The sequence below is a fragment of the Colias eurytheme genome, chromosome 20 (genome assembly GCF_061535395.1).
Source record: "Colias eurytheme isolate Ceu_HAF_F1 chromosome 20, ilColEury1 Martin Lab GWU primary, whole genome shotgun sequence".
In the NCBI taxonomy this organism is placed as follows: domain Eukaryota; kingdom Metazoa; phylum Arthropoda; class Insecta; order Lepidoptera; family Pieridae; genus Colias; species Colias eurytheme.
In genome coordinates this window covers 1778903-1797359 of record NC_142999.1, presented here as the reverse complement: position 1 = coordinate 1797359, position 18457 = coordinate 1778903, and the positions used below count along the sequence as shown (strand labels likewise).

General features: G+C 32.6%; 1 protein-coding gene across 5 annotated transcripts in view; it reads right to left on the bottom strand.

The window, feature by feature from the left end:
* The window catches only part of bnl (fibroblast growth factor branchless), a 218545-nt gene that overhangs the window by 143271 nt on the left and 56817 nt on the right, over positions 1–18457 (bottom strand). For all 5 annotated transcript variants that reach the window (XM_090113518.1, XM_090113522.1, XM_090113521.1 and 2 more), the window contains exon 3: positions 11928–12401. In XM_090113518.1, the coding sequence (XP_089969644.1) occupies positions 11928–12147 (220 nt within the window). In that variant the 5' untranslated portion in view covers positions 12148–12401. The remainder of the gene's footprint in view (positions 1–11927; positions 12402–18457) is intronic.

Here is an 18457-nt window from a genome sequence, read left to right as displayed (position 1 = left end):
CAGCTTACAGTTTGACTTACTCTACTTATATCTATGATACAATACGCCAATTACGAGTTTTACAATTATTATCAATTACATGTATATTTAAAACAGTAACTTATTAAAGAGTGGTGAGTTGTGTGTGTGGGTGAGTGCGTGCGTGCGTTTGGGTATGTTTGTGTGTATATATGTGTGTGTGTGCATGATTAAAATGTGTTAGGTACGTTAGATAATATTTTAATTACATTGGTTTTAAAACGATTGCGAGGGCTGTTAAATATGTCAAGAGTAGAAAATTTTTGATTGTATATCGAAGGCAGGCGATTAAAGAGTGAGTTCTTCATATATTGGTTTTTTGTACGTTTAGTTTAGTAAATAATAACAGATGAAAATATATGCCTTAGGGCCGATTTTTCAATGCTTGGATAAAACTTATTCGACGAATCTATATATGTATAATATATAAAACTCAAAGGTGACTGATATAGTGATCTATCAACGCACAGCCCAAACCACTGGACGTATCGGGCTGAAATTTGGCATGCAGGTAGATGTTAGGACATAGGCATCCGCTAAGAAAGGATTTCCCGAAACTCTTGCGGGAACGGGGAAAACGGGGAGGCACTTACAAAGTCGTGGGCGGAAGCTAGTAATGTATAAAACTACCATTTTAAAAACGTATTCTAATTGCCCGTATTTGACAGTTTACGTGACATTTTAATATTATCGTGTAATATGTACTTTATTGAACGGATAAGTTTTATCCAAGCATTGAAAAATCGGCCCTTAAGGGAGTTGCTTATCATACGGCATACCGTTTATTAGTGCCTTATGCATTTGTTATATTATTCGATAAAATTACGTTTTAAAACGTGATTTATTTATAAATATTTTAATCCGATTCGAGCACCTTAAAGGCTTAAACAAATTTAAAACAATTTACGCGTTTAATTTAGAAATGCAATAGCTCTAAATTATATACCTATAGAATATAGATAATAATACAATCATTCATAACAATCGGATTATATTTTATATTTAAACAAATTCGTATTAAAATAACAAATGAGCGAATTTCACTAATGGTTACAAATGAATTAAAATCAAACTAATGGATTGTCTAATTAAAATGTTAAAAAGATAAATGGGTCGCTGACAGACGGACGTCGTGGCATTTAAATATATTTCTTTGATTTTGTCTCATTAAACTTCCTCTATATGTTTTTAGTTTTACTTGCATTTTATCATTATTTGGTATACTTGGTTCAGCGGTTAACTTCAAGAATGAAGGTCCTAGGTTCGATATCTAGTGAAGTATCAAATCTGTAACAATTTCTAATGACGAAATTTCACGGTTATACCAAAAAGTGTTGTTATAATAATATTCTTGGCGTTAAAAAGCCATTCCAAATTAACTTCGCATAATTTGATAAGGCATTTTCATACAAGCCCCTAAATTATTTTGTCACAGATAAGATCGGCTATTAAAGCTAAATATGATACACCTCAAAAAGCCATTTACCACAAATCAAAATTTCTTCACACATGCTAACCAGGTGTAAATTACTATATTAAAATGCGGGTATCCGTCCCGATCAAGAATGTTAAGGCGGTGCCACACTTTCCAATTTGCCCGCGTTTTCAGAGAAAAGCCCGTTCCCGTAGGATTTCCGGGATAAAACCTATCCTATGTCCTTTCTCGGGTATCAAAATATATCTATACCAAATTTCATGCAAATTGGTTCAGTAGTTCAGGCGTGATTGAGTAACAAACAGACAGACAGAGTTACTTTCGCATTTATAATATTATATAGTATGGATTATGTGAATATTGAATATGTGAATATAACAGAATAGGGACTTCCCTTGCTTGCTTGACCACAATCTCGTCTGATATGAAACTGAGATGTGATCTAAGATGGTATGCACTTTCCTAAATATTATACAATCATATTAAAAAAGTCGTTCAACCAACGATCATGCAAATTGGTCAAGCAATTGAACAATGCCTGACCATTAAAATGCCTGCATGTACATAAAATAAATGGCTTATTGGAAAATTTATTATTTTTGACGTTAACGCGATGTCGTTATTATTTTTAACGATATTAATAACGATTAATATTACTAAACTGATAATTTTAATATTATACAAAATATGTGCTTGTCCGTTCGTTCGTTGGCATAACAATATGTCATAGTTAAGACGTAAAACAAATATTTACATATAATTGTGATTAGTGAAAAAACTTTTTTGAATATATGAATAAAATTAATATTAATTTAATTAGGTCATATAATTTAAACTCTGATTTATGTAGTTTAATTTAATATGAACCACATAAACAAAGCAAACACCATTCATATATTTTGGTTTTATTTTCGAAAAATGTTTTTCGGTTGCTATTTCAAGTTTCAACGACAAAATATGTCAAAATAGAAGCCTACCTACTTTTCTCATTTTTTTTATATCCTCCCGCGGTTTTACCCGCATTGCTCCGCAATTGTATAGTTGTTGATATATTATAACTTATAGCCTTCCTCGATAAATGGGCTATCTAACACCGAAAGAATTTTTCAAATCGGACCAGTAGTTCCTGAGATTAGCGCGTTCAAACACACAAAAAAAAACAAAATCTTCAGCTTTATAATATAAGTATAGATATAGAATCACTACATAGTATAAAACAAAGTCGCCTTTTCTGTCCCTATGTCCCCATGTATGATTAAATCTTTAAAACTACGCAACAGATTTTGATGTGTTTTTATTAAATAGATAGAGTGATTCAAGAGGAAGGTTTTAGTATATAATTTATTAGGTTTTAGACAAAGCAGGCGAAGCCGCGGGTGGTAAGCTAGTACTTTATAAGTTTAGAAAAAAAATACGTTTAATATAAAAATTAAAGTAGGTACCAAGTGGAATAACATTTGATTTACGCATCTTTTTAACGAATGTTGCAAAAAATGTGCATTTACATGAAGTCGGTGTTTTGTACGCAATACAACATCATGTTTGTGTCAAACCATTTATTTTATGTGCATTTAAATAACGATTTTGTTGAAAGATATGAAAATATTACAGTAAGTCTTCAATATGATTCGCTATAAATTCTGGAGATCAAAGATGATTTTTTATGCAAATTTCTTCGTGATGGATTGAGTAGGTAATTTTATGTACGTAGGTATTTAGGAGTTCTTACAACGAATATGTGCTTGGAAAGTCAGATGTATCTAAAAAGTGTTCAAGCATTAAAATATGGTTATCTTAATAAGTTTTGAGGTTAATTTATCCATCGCAAATCTATACTAATATTTTTATACTAATATTATTAAGCTGAAGAGTTTGTTTGTTTGTTTGAACACGCTAATCTCGGGAACTACTGGTCCGATTTGAAAAATTATTTCAGTGTTAGATAAACTATTTATCGAGCCAATAGGAGCGGAGCTACGCGGGTGAAACCGCGCGGCTTAATAATATATATTAATAATAATTTCGTTATATGAACTAGGCACTACGATTTATTCAAATAAATAAAATGTAAAATATTAACATTAAACAACAGCACAATAAGTAAATAATTATATAGATATCAAAAACTCTATAATATTCAAAGGTTCAAAATTTACTTGAATAATGTAAATTCAAGCTAGACATAGTGTAATACAATAGAAAAAAACTACACGTGCTTCTAATTAACGTATTGAAGAAAATTGTTAAATGTAAATACATATAATGCCGGGTCCAGACTGGTGAAACGTAACATGCAATGTAACATTCTGCCTTTCATTGCATGTTCGCTGCTGGTGTGGACGCATAGCGCGCTCATAACGCGCATTCACTACGAACCTCCCGTAGCGTAGTCGTGTTCCTTGCCCCTTTGTGTTCGTCGAAAAACCGACAAATTTCGGATCGCTCCGCGCGCGGCTTGTAATGCTCGTAGCATGCGCGTGTAATGCACAATTCGCGCGCGCAAGACGTCCAAACTATGAGAAATTGTTACAAAGTGTGTTACCTTTCATGATACATTGCAGCAATGTGGACGGTGAATTCTTTCATTGCATGTTACATTGCATGTTACGTTTCACCAGTCTGGACCCGGCATAACACAATATTATTTACCTAAAATATTATTTAAATCTAAGCCGACTAAGTTAACACGTGGTGTTTTATTTCACTGCTAATAAATTTGATATACAATATTGTGGTAACGATAAGTTGTTTGTTTGTTTGAACGCGCTGATCTCAGGAACTGCTGGTCCGATTTGAAAAATTATATCGGTATTAGATAGCCCATTTATCGAGGAAGCCTATTAATAGGCTATATATTATCACGCTAAAACCAGCAAGAGCTGAGCAATGCGGGTAAAACCGCGTGGCACAGCTAGTTTAATAATAAACTGAAATGAAAATAACGCACCATAAATTTAATTTTAATACAAGCATTTTATTTAAATAGCAAAAGTATATTATGTAAACACATAAGAAAAAATCAAATTCAAAGTAAGTATTATTTCAGAAACAAATTTTTCACAACTTAAACTGACACCGACCCTAAAAAATCAACACAAAAAAATCTTCAAAAACCGATACAAATTTAGAATTTAAAAATTATAACGTCACAATTTAAAATATCTTTATAAAGACGTTAAAAATATTTAATCTGGAATTCTCTATCATTACGATACAATAATGAATAAATCCTTCATCGTCAACTATCTGAAATCTGAAGTGGGATGAACAAAGACTATTTTTGTGTGTTTGTTTTTGTTCGATCGCATCTCAGTTCCACACTCGTAAATTTCGCCTTAGAATAAGCTCTATGCATTTTGAAATAGTATTGAAGCTTTTTAGCAAAGAACAAAAAAAAATCGGTCAAGTACGAGTCGGAATCGTGACACTAAAGGTTCCGTACAAATACCGGCTTTTTAGTTTATTATAACTGTAAAAAAAATATCCAGTGATTGCAAATATCATAGCTTAACGTTAACCTGTTTTTTCAACAGGTTTTACAAAAATTTAGCCTTTTTAATAATCATTTATTTTTCTCTCCGTTCGGATGTCTGGAAGAAATCGCTACATAGCGATTGACCACCAATTGTTTAAGTGTATTCTTAGGTTAAGTCTTATTGTAACAATTTTAAGAGCAATAAAGTATTAAAATCACATTTTTAAATCGATTAAAACTTTTTACACGTGTACAAACCATATAATACATTTCTAGTGTACTAAAAATAACAATTAATGTCAGGTCGTAAGATAAAGCGACCACCCACAAAAAGATTTCAAAACCTAGAAACCAAGTCTAGCTCAGTCTAGACTGAAAATAAAGCAATCCAATGAATTAGAGCATTACCGGCTGTGCAGTAAATTCTTTGTGAAATGACAAATCTCGATACATGCCAACTTTCTGAGGTTTATTGTTCGTACGTGTGGTCTGCGACTGGGATATTTTCGTGTATGGGATAAACTAGAAATGTATTTGATCTAGGAAAGAACCAAATTATCACATGAAAAAAATGGTAGATAATTGATAAGGGAATTGAATTAAATCTTACCTATAAGTTATAAGTGGGTAGGTACACGCGCGGAATTCAAGATAATTGTTTCATTTTTTTTTGCAGACCGTCTTTTATAATTACAATAAAGTACCTTCGACGATGTGTGCGTAGGTACCTATATTTTTTATGTAAAGTTTTTTAAGTCAACTAAATAAATTTTAAATAATAATAAGAGGTGCAATAGAGAATAAACCAAATGCAATATTTTTGGCACTAAATTATATTGTTTTATCCGAGTTGCCATCCATAATTCGGTAAGTGGCAACATATTTACTGTCTGTTTGTTTGTTTGTAAGTCTTAATGAAGATTTAACGTATTTCGTATAAAATAAATAGTTTCTTATTTTTGATTTAGAGCGTTATGCAATTGCGAAAGGCTTCAACGTATTTCGATATTTTTAAAAAAATACGTCGAGGTTTTTAGTCTTTATTTATTATAATATGATTAATTTTAATGAATATTATTGATTGATTTGTGCTTATTTAAATGAAAATGAAAATAAAAAGTCGAAAAACATTATTAAAATTTAAAATTATAATACGAGTAAATATTAACTCCAATTACTAAAATAAATGAATTTACTTCGACATAATATATCCTAATAATGATTTATATAGTTTTGTGACACTAGTTCAGTTAATTAATTATCTGTGCGTTTGTGATTAGACATTATTTATTGATTCGATACAATATTGATTTTAACAGTGGGTAGGTACATTATATTATTTATCTTAAACATTATCTACAAAGCAAGACCGAGTTTGTTCCAATGTTTTCTTTTCATTGTGTCAACATATTTTTAAGTTTAATAGCAAAATAGTGTTATCATCTCTTTAGGTGATGAACGCGGGCCCGAATCCCGCCTCATAATATATATATTTTTTTCCTTTTAAAAATCTTAACGTTCATCATCTACTTTTAACAACAATAAAACGAAACTGTTTAAAAAATATCGATAAATAGAACTTTCTTAAAGCTCAGTTATTTATCGAACATCCATAAAATACAAACCTCATCAAGCCCTAACCCAAATAATAATTGGATCAAATAAACCGCACACAACCTCGAAATACGTCGACAGAATAATTCGTGACCAAGTGGCAAAAAGTACGACTCGCAAAATGGCTTTCCACAAAGTAATAATTGATAATCCGAGCTCATATGCAGTTAAATACAATATTACTTCACTTATATAACAAACGCTAAAATGAACTCTATTTACGTAACAACAGAATTGTTATTACAATAACTACAATGTTGAGTACATAATGAGTTTGTCAAAACTCGAAAGTTTATTCGCAATCAAAGGAAATTATTACGAGGAAAAGATAAAAGCTTTAAAATCTTTACTCGTGTGAAATTCGACGACGCGGTTGGCGCAGTGGTAAAGCAACTGCCTACTGAGCCGACGGTCCCGGGTTCGATCCCCGGTCAGGGCAAATATTTGTGTGATGAACTCAATTATTTGTTCTTGGGTCTGGGTGTTATTATCTATATATGTATTTATAATATTATATTTATCGTCGCCTAGTACCCACAACACAAGCCTTTGAGCTTACTGTGGGACTAGGTCGATTTGTGTAATAATGTCCTATAATATTTATATTTATATTTATTATTATATTATTTATTATTATTAATTGTTTGAGAGTGATCGTTGTTCTTTCTTCATTCACAATCACAAATTGGTGCAAGTGTATGTTAATAATATGTTAAAAGAAGAGATAAGAAAATGAAACTATTTACCAACAACAACGATAGGAAGAGTTAGTACATTTTTTCACATGCTGATGTTATTTGTTTCAAATCGAATCGAATAAATTGTTAATTACGATAAATTAAATACTCGTATAATATATTTACATTTTTAAAAATCCTAACATACTTTTAAAACCCTGTATTCATGCCAACATATTAGACATTGCTCATTATGTTTTCAGAACATATTATAGCATGCAATGAAAATCCCTACTAATAAGTTAAAAAATTATAGATACATACTACATAGGTAACCTTTAAAACTAGCTAGTTTTGTTTGCAATGTGCTTCATTGTATTTACAATATTACCTATAGTCTACTTTTCCAAAAACCGCACAAACTGATCCTAATCCAACATAATATAATGGGCCCTCTTCACAATGGGCAACGCTGGGCGACTAAAGGCAATCACGATAGTGTAAAGCCTAAATGTCTATGATCGGTCGTCATTGTTGATGTTTATAATCGCCGTAATGGCGGCAAACATCGACGATCAGTTGGGCCAACGCTGCCTATAGTGAAGAGGGCCCTTAATGTTCAATTGCACTAACAATTTGATATGTTACCTTTCAGATCTGTATACTCTGTGGTTACGCTTCAGCTACATTCCCACATACTACTGGAATGTAGAAGCCGTTTTGATTTATTGAACACTATTTTGTTACTATTTATACGACGATATTAAGGTCTGGTCATACCTTCCTGGTATTTTGATGTAGCTTCGTGTATATAATGTATGAAAAAATGGCGTGCAAGTAAGAGATTTACGGATTTAATTTTGGCCCGATTTGGTAATATTTAATATTTATAATCTTACTATTTTTTGCATTAAGTACTTTAAGCAAAATTATTCAGAACTTTTTTTTTTAAAGAATTACCGCTCTGCCCCATTGCGTATAGGTCTAGAGGAAAAAGCATAGGAGAAAGAAGAAATCGATTACAGAACGTTTCTTCATCTGTCTTGCCTTTTGACCACATAAATATTTCGGAATACTCATATCAAAATTTCTATAAAAATTGTGGTAAGATTTTCTTATTAAAATGTAACAAAAATAAGATTTGCTTCATTGAAATGAATCCTTGCTATCAATATAAAATTTATATCATTGAGCGTTCTTAACAGGTCATTTAGAATAACATTAAGGTGTCCTCAGAATCAGGTTTATGCATTGAACTTCTGTTCTTATAGCCATTTGTCACTCGATGCTTATAAAATATTGCTTTTTATACCGATTCTAAAATTACATGCAAATATTATTATGTTTGAATGTGTCGGATCCATCTTTATTTGCGAGTTGATGACTTATATATGAAATTAATTATTGGATGCAACGTTTGTGGTTTAAGAATCCCAATATTTTTGAATGTAATTATATAAGATTTTAATTTAATTACATCAGAACGCATTACCATACTAAGGAATAAATATAGTTAATCAAATCATATTATTTTGATTACCTACCTAGAGTCTAGACATTTTACGTATACATTTACAAACATAAGTATCGACCATATCCATTTCAAGCTTCTCCTTTGGACTACACAGCGTACTGTACATTGGATTAAATGACTTAATATCAATTGCACATACAAAACCAAATAAAACAAACCCTATGCTTTCTATTTTCATAGTTTAATATATGTAATAACTAAGGTTTATCATAACAGAGAGACCACCACACAGCTGCCGCGGGCGAACCTAATGATAATTGAGTCATTATTACAATTTGACAGCAACGAATGGCTATCTCCTATGTAATTATAACAAAGATTGAAATTTTATATACAGTTATAATTGAGCTGTTTGAATTGAGTATTGTGTTTTACTTACCGAGGTCAATGGTGGAACAAAAGGCTTGAACCAAAAACATTAATGATTATGGCCAATTATGAGAAAGTTGGTGAAGTTATTAGCGAGTATGTTATTTAAGAAGAAGAGAATACAGGTGAAATTATTATGGTAAGATCAACAACCGCAAAATATATATAAAAAGGCATATAATATGCTGTATTGTGTATATGTTATGTGAAACGTTATAAATTTATGCTTTAATAATAATCAAGACCAAAATATCTGACTATATCATGTATTGAGCATTGTGCAAAATTAAAAAATATATTCGAGCATTAGAGAATTAGGCGTCCTATGCCAATTTAATGTTGTTCTTCTACTATAAGTATAGTCGAGGAATTACTCATGTAAGTAATTGAAATTAAAAAAAGAACAACCACTGTTCAAGCTATTGTTCGTTAGCCAAACAATATATATTTGGACAAATATTTGATGAAAGCGAATTCCAACACATGTCAACGTAGTAAACTGTCTAGACTCATTTAAATCACGCTACAATAATGTCTACCGTCTGTCTGCTTAATGCTGTGCAAAAAACGAATTAGCATTTAATTTGAGAGAAACATTTTACCCTGTTCAAGATCATTTGTTTGGCTTGCGTTTGAAATGATTGTATCTTATGATTTTATTCCAAATGTATATTGATCAATCTCCTTTACGTTTGAACTTAAATTTAAACTACCCATGATACCTACTATGGAGCATTAAAATTTAAAGTGAGTTTTAACCAAATGTTGAATTCGAATTAATAATTACATCTACATAATATACGTAAAGACCTTGCAAACATGTGGTCACTATAACATCTATCATAGAACAGTTTTTTTGGGAAACAATTGCTATTGCTGTTGAAGTCGCAAATAAGACGACTTATGATCTTGCTTAGTTACGAATTGAAAAATCATTTTTGTGTTGGATAGACCATGTTTGTATCGAGAAAGGCAGGCTATAATGTGATGGTACATCGCCCATAGCATTCTTCTATACGAACCGACCAATAGGTGCTCCTATTGCTACTATACAGGGTGTCCCACTATTGGTATACTAAGCTCAAAGGAGGTTTTATGTGTTTAGGAAATTTTATGTGTACACCCATAACAAGCAACCCGCCCAACTTTGCCACCAGCACGTGAGCTATTGTTTAAGATTATGTTTTCATAGACAAAAAGCTCACATTAGAGAAGCGAAGAAAACATGGATTTTCAGGAAAAATTTAGCAAAAATTTAATTCGTAATTTTGTTGTTTAAGTATTTTTTACGTGATCAGTGTATGCTAAACTACAAGTTCCTTCGCGCTTAGTATACCAATAGTGGGACACCCTGTATAATAGTTTTGCCACTTTTTTTTTCTGCTATGCTTAGTTGAAATGAAAAAAGTGGCAAAACTATTTAGACCAGTCGAAGTTGCGTGCTAGTTATTAAAAGTAGCGATAAATTAAAAGCTTTTTAAGAGAAAAGAGAGAGGTCTAATTAACTTCTGACCTTATCCATTTAGGCAGGTATTTCTCTTCAATGCCATTGGTTATTAGAGTAGCCAGGCCACTCGTATAAACACCTAATCGATACACGATTTACGGCTGCATAAATTACGTATAATTCATTCTTATTTTATTTTTATCGCCTCCGTTTTGCTTCCATTTGAAATAATCTTATCAAATATTTGCAATATACATAATGCATTTATAATTTTAATACAACCAGTTCATCTAGTATTCATGGTTGCATTTTATTGTAATTTTTATTAGTTTAGGCTAATAATTGTTTTTAGTGTCGGTTGATTTTTGGGTAATTAACAACGATTTATAGTGCGAAAAATGGTATATTTTATATCAGATCAAATTTTTATGACTAAGATTCGGTCCATAAATTTTGTAGTTTATAGTGTTTGCGCTTCCTTTTATCTTGCAAGGTCTAAGTTTTACATATTATGATTACATTATGGAAATTGCAATATAGAATACGTATCATTCAAATAAATTTTTTGGTCGTTTAAAATTCAATGTTTTTCTAGGTATTTAGCATAAATTAGACTGTCGATATTACATTGTAGAAGCCATTAATTACGTGAGTCCTAGAATATGTGGCTCTATCTTTACGAAAAAGTGCCATTTAATATTTTTATTCGCAAATGTATTTTAAGCTTATCATTAAAATGTCTCTATAATACATACTTCATACATTGAGATAATATTACTACGTATGGAGGAGACACCACGAACAAAATCTGTGCGCTATTTTTTTGCTCTAACTAAGTTTTAAAAATTATTATTTAGTTAGGTACTTAACGATGAAAGTTATTCCTTTGCACTTTTCCGTATTATTTGTATTATTTGTGCAATATCGTAACACACACGAAGGCATGTTTGATGCGTTTCACTTTAAAACCATTAAAAAATACCGCTCAACATACGTCACATGACGTATGTTGAGTGGAACATAAGTGATGTAGGCGGTGTCGTCTCCTATTAATATTATCTCAATGACTTCATATTACTACTGGATACGGATATAAAATTATCATTCTTTATAAATAGGAAAAATGTTTGTATTTTCTATCTTTGTAAGGGATTGTAGGAATGAAATCGCATTCTTCTAGAGTAGCCGATGTTCGTGATCCTCTTCAAGGCGGGACGCCCTTGCGCATGCCTCTAGCAGTTCCCGACCGCGTAAAGATGAAGTAGCTTCTGGCTTACATCGAGAGACACCACCCAAAATATTACCTAGCTTAAAAATACAATACCTAGCAATACCTAGCTTAACATGCGCATACTCACTGTAAACGCTGTTGGCGTCTGTGGTGCCGTTGACGGTGCCATCCGGCAGTAGCTGCAGATAGCGGTTCTTGAGGAACATCTGTATTGTGCGCGAGGTGCCCGTAATGTGGCTCAGGTTGGCGGAGCGTTGCGCGCGCGCTTCCGGCGCGGGCGCCGCGGCGCAGGTGGCGAGCGCCAGCGCCGCGAGCAGCAAGCGCAGCGGGCGCGCACGCGGTCGCATGGCGCGCCGCGCCCATTGCAGCCGCCCTACCGCCGTCACTGCTCGCTTGTGCTCACTGCACACGCACCGACTCTACGCTGAACTACCCTACGTCCTGTCTGACATCGCCTTATCGCTCCGACGCACGCGCTACCGACATTGACTCACGGCTCAAGTATAATCAGTTCGACGCGTGAATCTCTGCCGGCTCATGTAATACATAATGCACTAATATTGCACCGCTCGGCTCCGCTTACACCGCAGGTTTCTCGTATCTGAAACAAACGATTGTTATTATTAGATTGCGGTGTTTTATTGTAATCGATACGACTAGGAAAAGACATATAAACTAATTATTGCGTGTGTTATTCGATAGTTTGCGTGATTTCGCCTTTAATGTGAACATGGGGTCGCGTAATCTATTGGTAATGGTATTTACCGGAGACATGTTCGTAAAACCAATAATGTGGACAGAGTTCTAAGATTTCTGAATCATCTCTCTGGGAAACGCTTATTTGCGGTCAATTTTGAAATTAATTTTAGGACTTATAAATATTTATAAGCGATGACACATAGAATAAGATTTATATTCAAATATAATACATTTTCTATAAAAGAGTAGCAATAACACATTAATTTTAATTGCACGTCGCTGTATTCTAAATGCCGCACTAAATTATGTTGAGTTCCTATAGTTTTAATCGCTCAATAAAACTCCGTTTTTCTCAGAACCTACAAATAGATAAAACTTCGCAAAATTGAAAGTCATCGTTATATATAAAACAAATGAAATACGCAACCAAACCGTTCATGTTAAACATCAATCCGCATACCGTTTAAATTATTTCATTCAAATAATTAACAAAACTAAACTATCTTCACGGTGGTGTGAAAATCTATTTCCATCCTATCAGTCTTATTTGAACTGTATTACTTGGGAATAAAGTTTAAAATTAAATGTTAAATTAATTGCAATCTTTCAAGGAAGCATATTCGATTCTAGGAAGCGTAAGAATATTGACAGACGAAAAACTTCAATTGCGGTCTATTTTTGCTGAACCAAAATAGATGAGTAAATATTAAGTGAGCAGGTTTAGCGTCCGTGTAGATGTTATATTTAACTGCGTTTGGAAGAGTTATTTTTTCTAATGTACGCATGTTTGTATACTTATTTTTCAAATTCTGCATCTCTATTACTAAATTATAATAATAAGGCGATTCTTAATCATATTTTATGAACTTATTGATCAAAACAAAGTACATGAACTAGTTTCACTAGGATTAAATAGTTTTATCTAATTATGTCATCAAAATTCCACTAGAAAAACAAATTTTGCTATCAAATCATAATTATAAATAAAGCACATTAAAACATACAATCATTGAGATGTTTGCTTAAATATTTCTGCAAGCTAAAAGACGCGGATTCGAATCCCGCCTCGTGATCACATTTTTTCTATTCTTTAAAGGTTTTCCATTTATGTATGTATGCTTATCACTTATCAGTCATCTGGCATCATACTAAGCTTACGCTTGTGTTATGGAAACCAGATCGTGCCGTGTGTGAAAATAGGCATGACGACAGTATCCATAAATGATCGTATTAGTGTTTTTAAGGGAAAATGTACAATAAATAAATTCAATATAGTGACTTAGAAATCTTAAAACCATTAAGATTAATGAGATTATCAATAAAATAAAACATTGAAATTCTGCAGTTAGCCATTTTGACTAAAACACGCGTGACGTCACGCATAAGTAAACAACTCGCGTCAGATGTGTTTTGTTGTTATGAATATGTTGAGAATACGCATTTTTATTTATTTTCTATTGTTTCACGTATGCTTTATCGACTCAGAACAGAAATACAATTGGGAATTCACGAATACGTGGTTCGGGGTTCTCCGCACCAACTTTATACAATCATTTCTTATTATTTCTCGCTTGAAATAATTACTAACACATTTTTGAGCATTATTTTTATGTAGATTCATACTGCAATACTGCACACCACTCATAAACTTTGAAATTCGTTTATATAACACATATTAAATAAAGACTTTTTTAATTTTCTTCACAATGCGTACAAATAATTACGTATTTACCAAAGTTTGACGTCACGCCTACGCCATGACACCTGCGAGCTGTTTTGGCACAGATATTAAATATTTTTTGAAAAATGGCTTTAATCTTCGTTAAATTTAAGTATATTACCGAAATATAGGGTTTTTCTTGTATAGTAAACGTATACACACATTATGGAAGAGGATTTCAAAATCTTTCGTCATGCCTATTGTCTTGAAACATTTATTAATTTATTTATAAAGCATTTGAATGCTGTTAAACTAAATATCACATTTCTTAACCAATTTTAATCCGTCAGTCCTCGGATCACAGACACAATAGAAAATCTATTGTGTCTCGGCCCGATCGGGCCGCTCGGTGGTCAATGGGTTATGTCAAAAATTCACAAATCTTCATCATACAGACTGAGATAACCATAAATATCCGTCCATCTTCACGCATCCGAGACCCAAATGTATAACTTGTCCTATCCTGCAATTGTATCCTTCCAGCTTCATCCGCTATTTATTTCTATACCTGACCTCACTTACTGCTCCTAAAAATCTAGATATACTAATAATTTAAAGCTGAAAAGTTTGTTTGTTTGAACGAGCTAAGCATAGGAACAACTGGACGGTTTCCAAAATCCTTTCACCCTTGGAAATGTACGTGATCCCTGAGTACTATAAGATATAATATAATACGTACCTACCCCAGGCGAAACCAGGTCACATCGGTAGTGGCATATACATTTAAATTTATTGATAAGGATTTGAAACTATTGATAAAGATGTCTAATATTCTGCTAAAAGGGTATAATTTTCTTGGTAATGAGATGATAATTCTGTTGAAAATGAATAAAACTTGACAATAAAAAGGGTATAGCTAAATGTTTTGACTAATAAACGATAATCATTCTTAGTCTTGCGAAAGTTTGTTAGTATGTCCTTCCTTTCACGAATTTATGACATAGAGTAGATAGAGGCTAAGAAATAATAGAATGATCTTTTAGGTCAAGGTGACAAAAACCGCTGCATAATGTATTCTGCTATTATGTTTAAAAAGTTAATGTTCATAAATGGTTTCAAATTTCAAAAAAGTTTTGCGAGCTCTATTCTGCAAAAATTTGCCTTGATAAACAATATAAACTAAATCATAAAGTGCCAAAATATAAAGTGCCAGATATAAGTAGGAATTTTAAACATTATCTGGTAAATGGTGTTAAACTTTAGAAAATTTGCCTTGACAATATAAACGCCCTTAAATCTAAATAGAAGAAGCAAGTTAAAACATTATCTGTCAGACTATCTTTCCGTTATACAACTTTAAAATCAGCACTGTCATCGATAATTAATTACAAGATAAGTTCCAGATAGTGTATCTGGAGCACGGCTTTCATTGACCAATTGATTAGCGGGTAGTTTCACAAATTGGACTTTGATTGCTTCCTCGAAATCTTTCCGGTCAGAGGTTTAGAATTAACTGCATTGTTTATTTATTAGTGATTAATGGTATTAATGGACGCTTTCTGCACTTTCTAGAAATCTTAGGTGAAGAAAAAAAGCCTATTGATTAATTATTGTACAATAAAATTTATATTAAATACGATTTGAGATAAAGTTAACAGAAATGAATTTCACTAATTAATATCATAAATCAGAATAGTGTTGTAAAGGTTCTTTTTTTACGGAAATTTTATGAAATATGATGTAGAATTTTAGATTAAATGTTGCAGGAAACTATAAAAAAAACTTTGCTCTACAAGGAATAAGCTAAAGCTATCAAGAAATAAATAAGCATTTTATTAAAATACCTACTAGCGGTCCGCCCCGGCTTCGCCCGTGGTATGTACCGTACGTTTTCTCTACTTATGTAGAGAAAACGTAAATATGTACCACGGTTATTATAAACCATCCTCGTACTTCAAGGAATATAATAAAAAAAGAATTATCGAAATCGGTTCAGCCGTTCTCGAGTTATGCGCTTACCAACACATTTTGCGATTCATTTTTATATATAAGACAAGCGGTCCGCCCCGGCTTCGCCCGTGGTACATATTTACGTTTTCTCTACATAAAAACCATCCTCGTACTTCAAGGAATATAATAAAAAAAGAATTATCGAAATCGGTTCAGCCGTTCTCGAGTTATGCGCTTACCAACACATTTTGCGATTCATTTTTATATATAAAGATTATACGTATAATAATTCTGACGTTCATCCAAATGACGTCAACACACTAATTACTACAAATCTTAGCAAAAAGCGTCTAACTAATAATGAATTTTATTTTATGTGATTGAATGTAACATAGGTATTTATTGATTTAACTGTATTTTATGTAATTTAATGTATTGTAGCTATAGTGATGTGATATTTATCTGTACTATGATTTGACATGTATTTAAAAAAAATATTTTACTTGATCTATGAATTGTGCTAAATAATGTAATTTTTAATAAAATTTTTTTTAACCTCAATTGTGCTGTGTACATACAATTTGGCTGGCATTTTACCGCAACATGTGATTAAATTTGTGTATAATTAGTCAAAATTGTCAGCTGTGATGTGTACCTATTTAAATAAATAAATAAATAAATAAATAACCAATCGCTAATTCAACACTCAAAAGCATTCATAACAACCATTCATACAATTGTCTATTCCATCGAGTTAATTAAGAGTGAACGAAATAATACTACATACTATATTTTCTGTACGTAGCTTCGCCCGCGTTTTCAAAGAAAAACCCGCATAGTTCCCGTTCCTGTGGGATTTCCGGGATAAAAAGTAGCCTATGTCTTATTCCGGGTCTTCAGCTGCCTATATATCTAATTTCATTGTAATCGATTCAATAGTATTTGCGTGAAAGAGTAACAAACATCCTCACAAACATACGCATCCTATCCTAATTCCTATCCTATCCTACTAATATTATAAATGCGAAAGTTTGTGAGGATGGATATGTATGTGTATGTTTGTTACTCTTTTACGAAAAAAACAACTGAACCGATTGCAATGAAATTTAGCATACTTAAAGAGGGTAACTTGGATTAACATATAGGATAGGTTTTATCCCGGAAATCCCACGAGAACGGGAACTATGCTCTTTTTTCTTTGAAAACGCGGGCGAAGCCGCGGCCGGAAAGCTAGTTTATATTTATAATATTAGTAGTATGTATTGCTAATGAATCGGCCGGACGGCTAACAAGGCCCAATCCTTCTCTCATCAATCTGTCATTCGATCCTGAATGAATTAACGAGAATGATTGATCCGATCCTAATTGACATTTCAAACCGCACGTTTTAATGATTCTTTTTCATTTTCGCAGATAAAAAATTACTAGGCGATGTGTGGATGACATCATCAAATGTGGAGGCCTCGTGAGATTCTTCGATGATGTATAACTTCGTCCTGCGGCTTCGCTTGCTTTCTGAATGAAGAGCAACCATTGAATTTCTTGCCGGTTCTTCTCCATAGATGCTGCTTTCCGAATCGGTAAATGTTAAAATATGTTGTGACGTTTGAAAAGTGCTTATAGAAGTCTAAATGAATAAATAAATGTTTGAGTTTGAGTTTTTTTCAAAAATTTCAATCAAGTCTGTTAAATAGTTCTGGAGTAAATAAACTTTATTGTTACACCGTAGTATTATTTACCTAGTTCATTGCTCTATCACGCAATAACTGATTGATATAAGTTTAAAAGTAATAATAATTTACCGAAACGTATAATACTTAAAATATAATAGTAAGAGTTTGTCCGATTGTTTGTTTGAACGAGCCAATCTCAAAGATTACTGTTTTGAATTGAAAAACTATTTTTCTGTTGAGTAGGCGTCACGCTACGATAAACAGATGCCGATTAAGGACGCATATACAAATTGACGCGCATCAATTTTACGTTTTGAGTCTTACTACTACACGTGCACGGCTCACACACACAGCGAAATGCGAGAAACGACGAAATTATGACTAAACTGACACGACTTGATAATTGAACTTATTTTTATTGCCATGTTTTTTTTTTTAATTTACTTTGATTTGTTTGTAACGTTGAATGGTCACAAAAGTAGATACCATTTACCTAATTTCATTGGACAGTGATTGATTGGTAAACAAGTACTTGCCAAAGTGTACTTCGAAGACGGCTACTGGAACTAATAGATGATTAGAGCTACGTGTACCAAGTTTGGGCTCATTTTGTTAGTTATGTTGAGACCTTACCTCCGGACTTGATGGAGTGACCTGAAGGTGTACTTCGAAGAC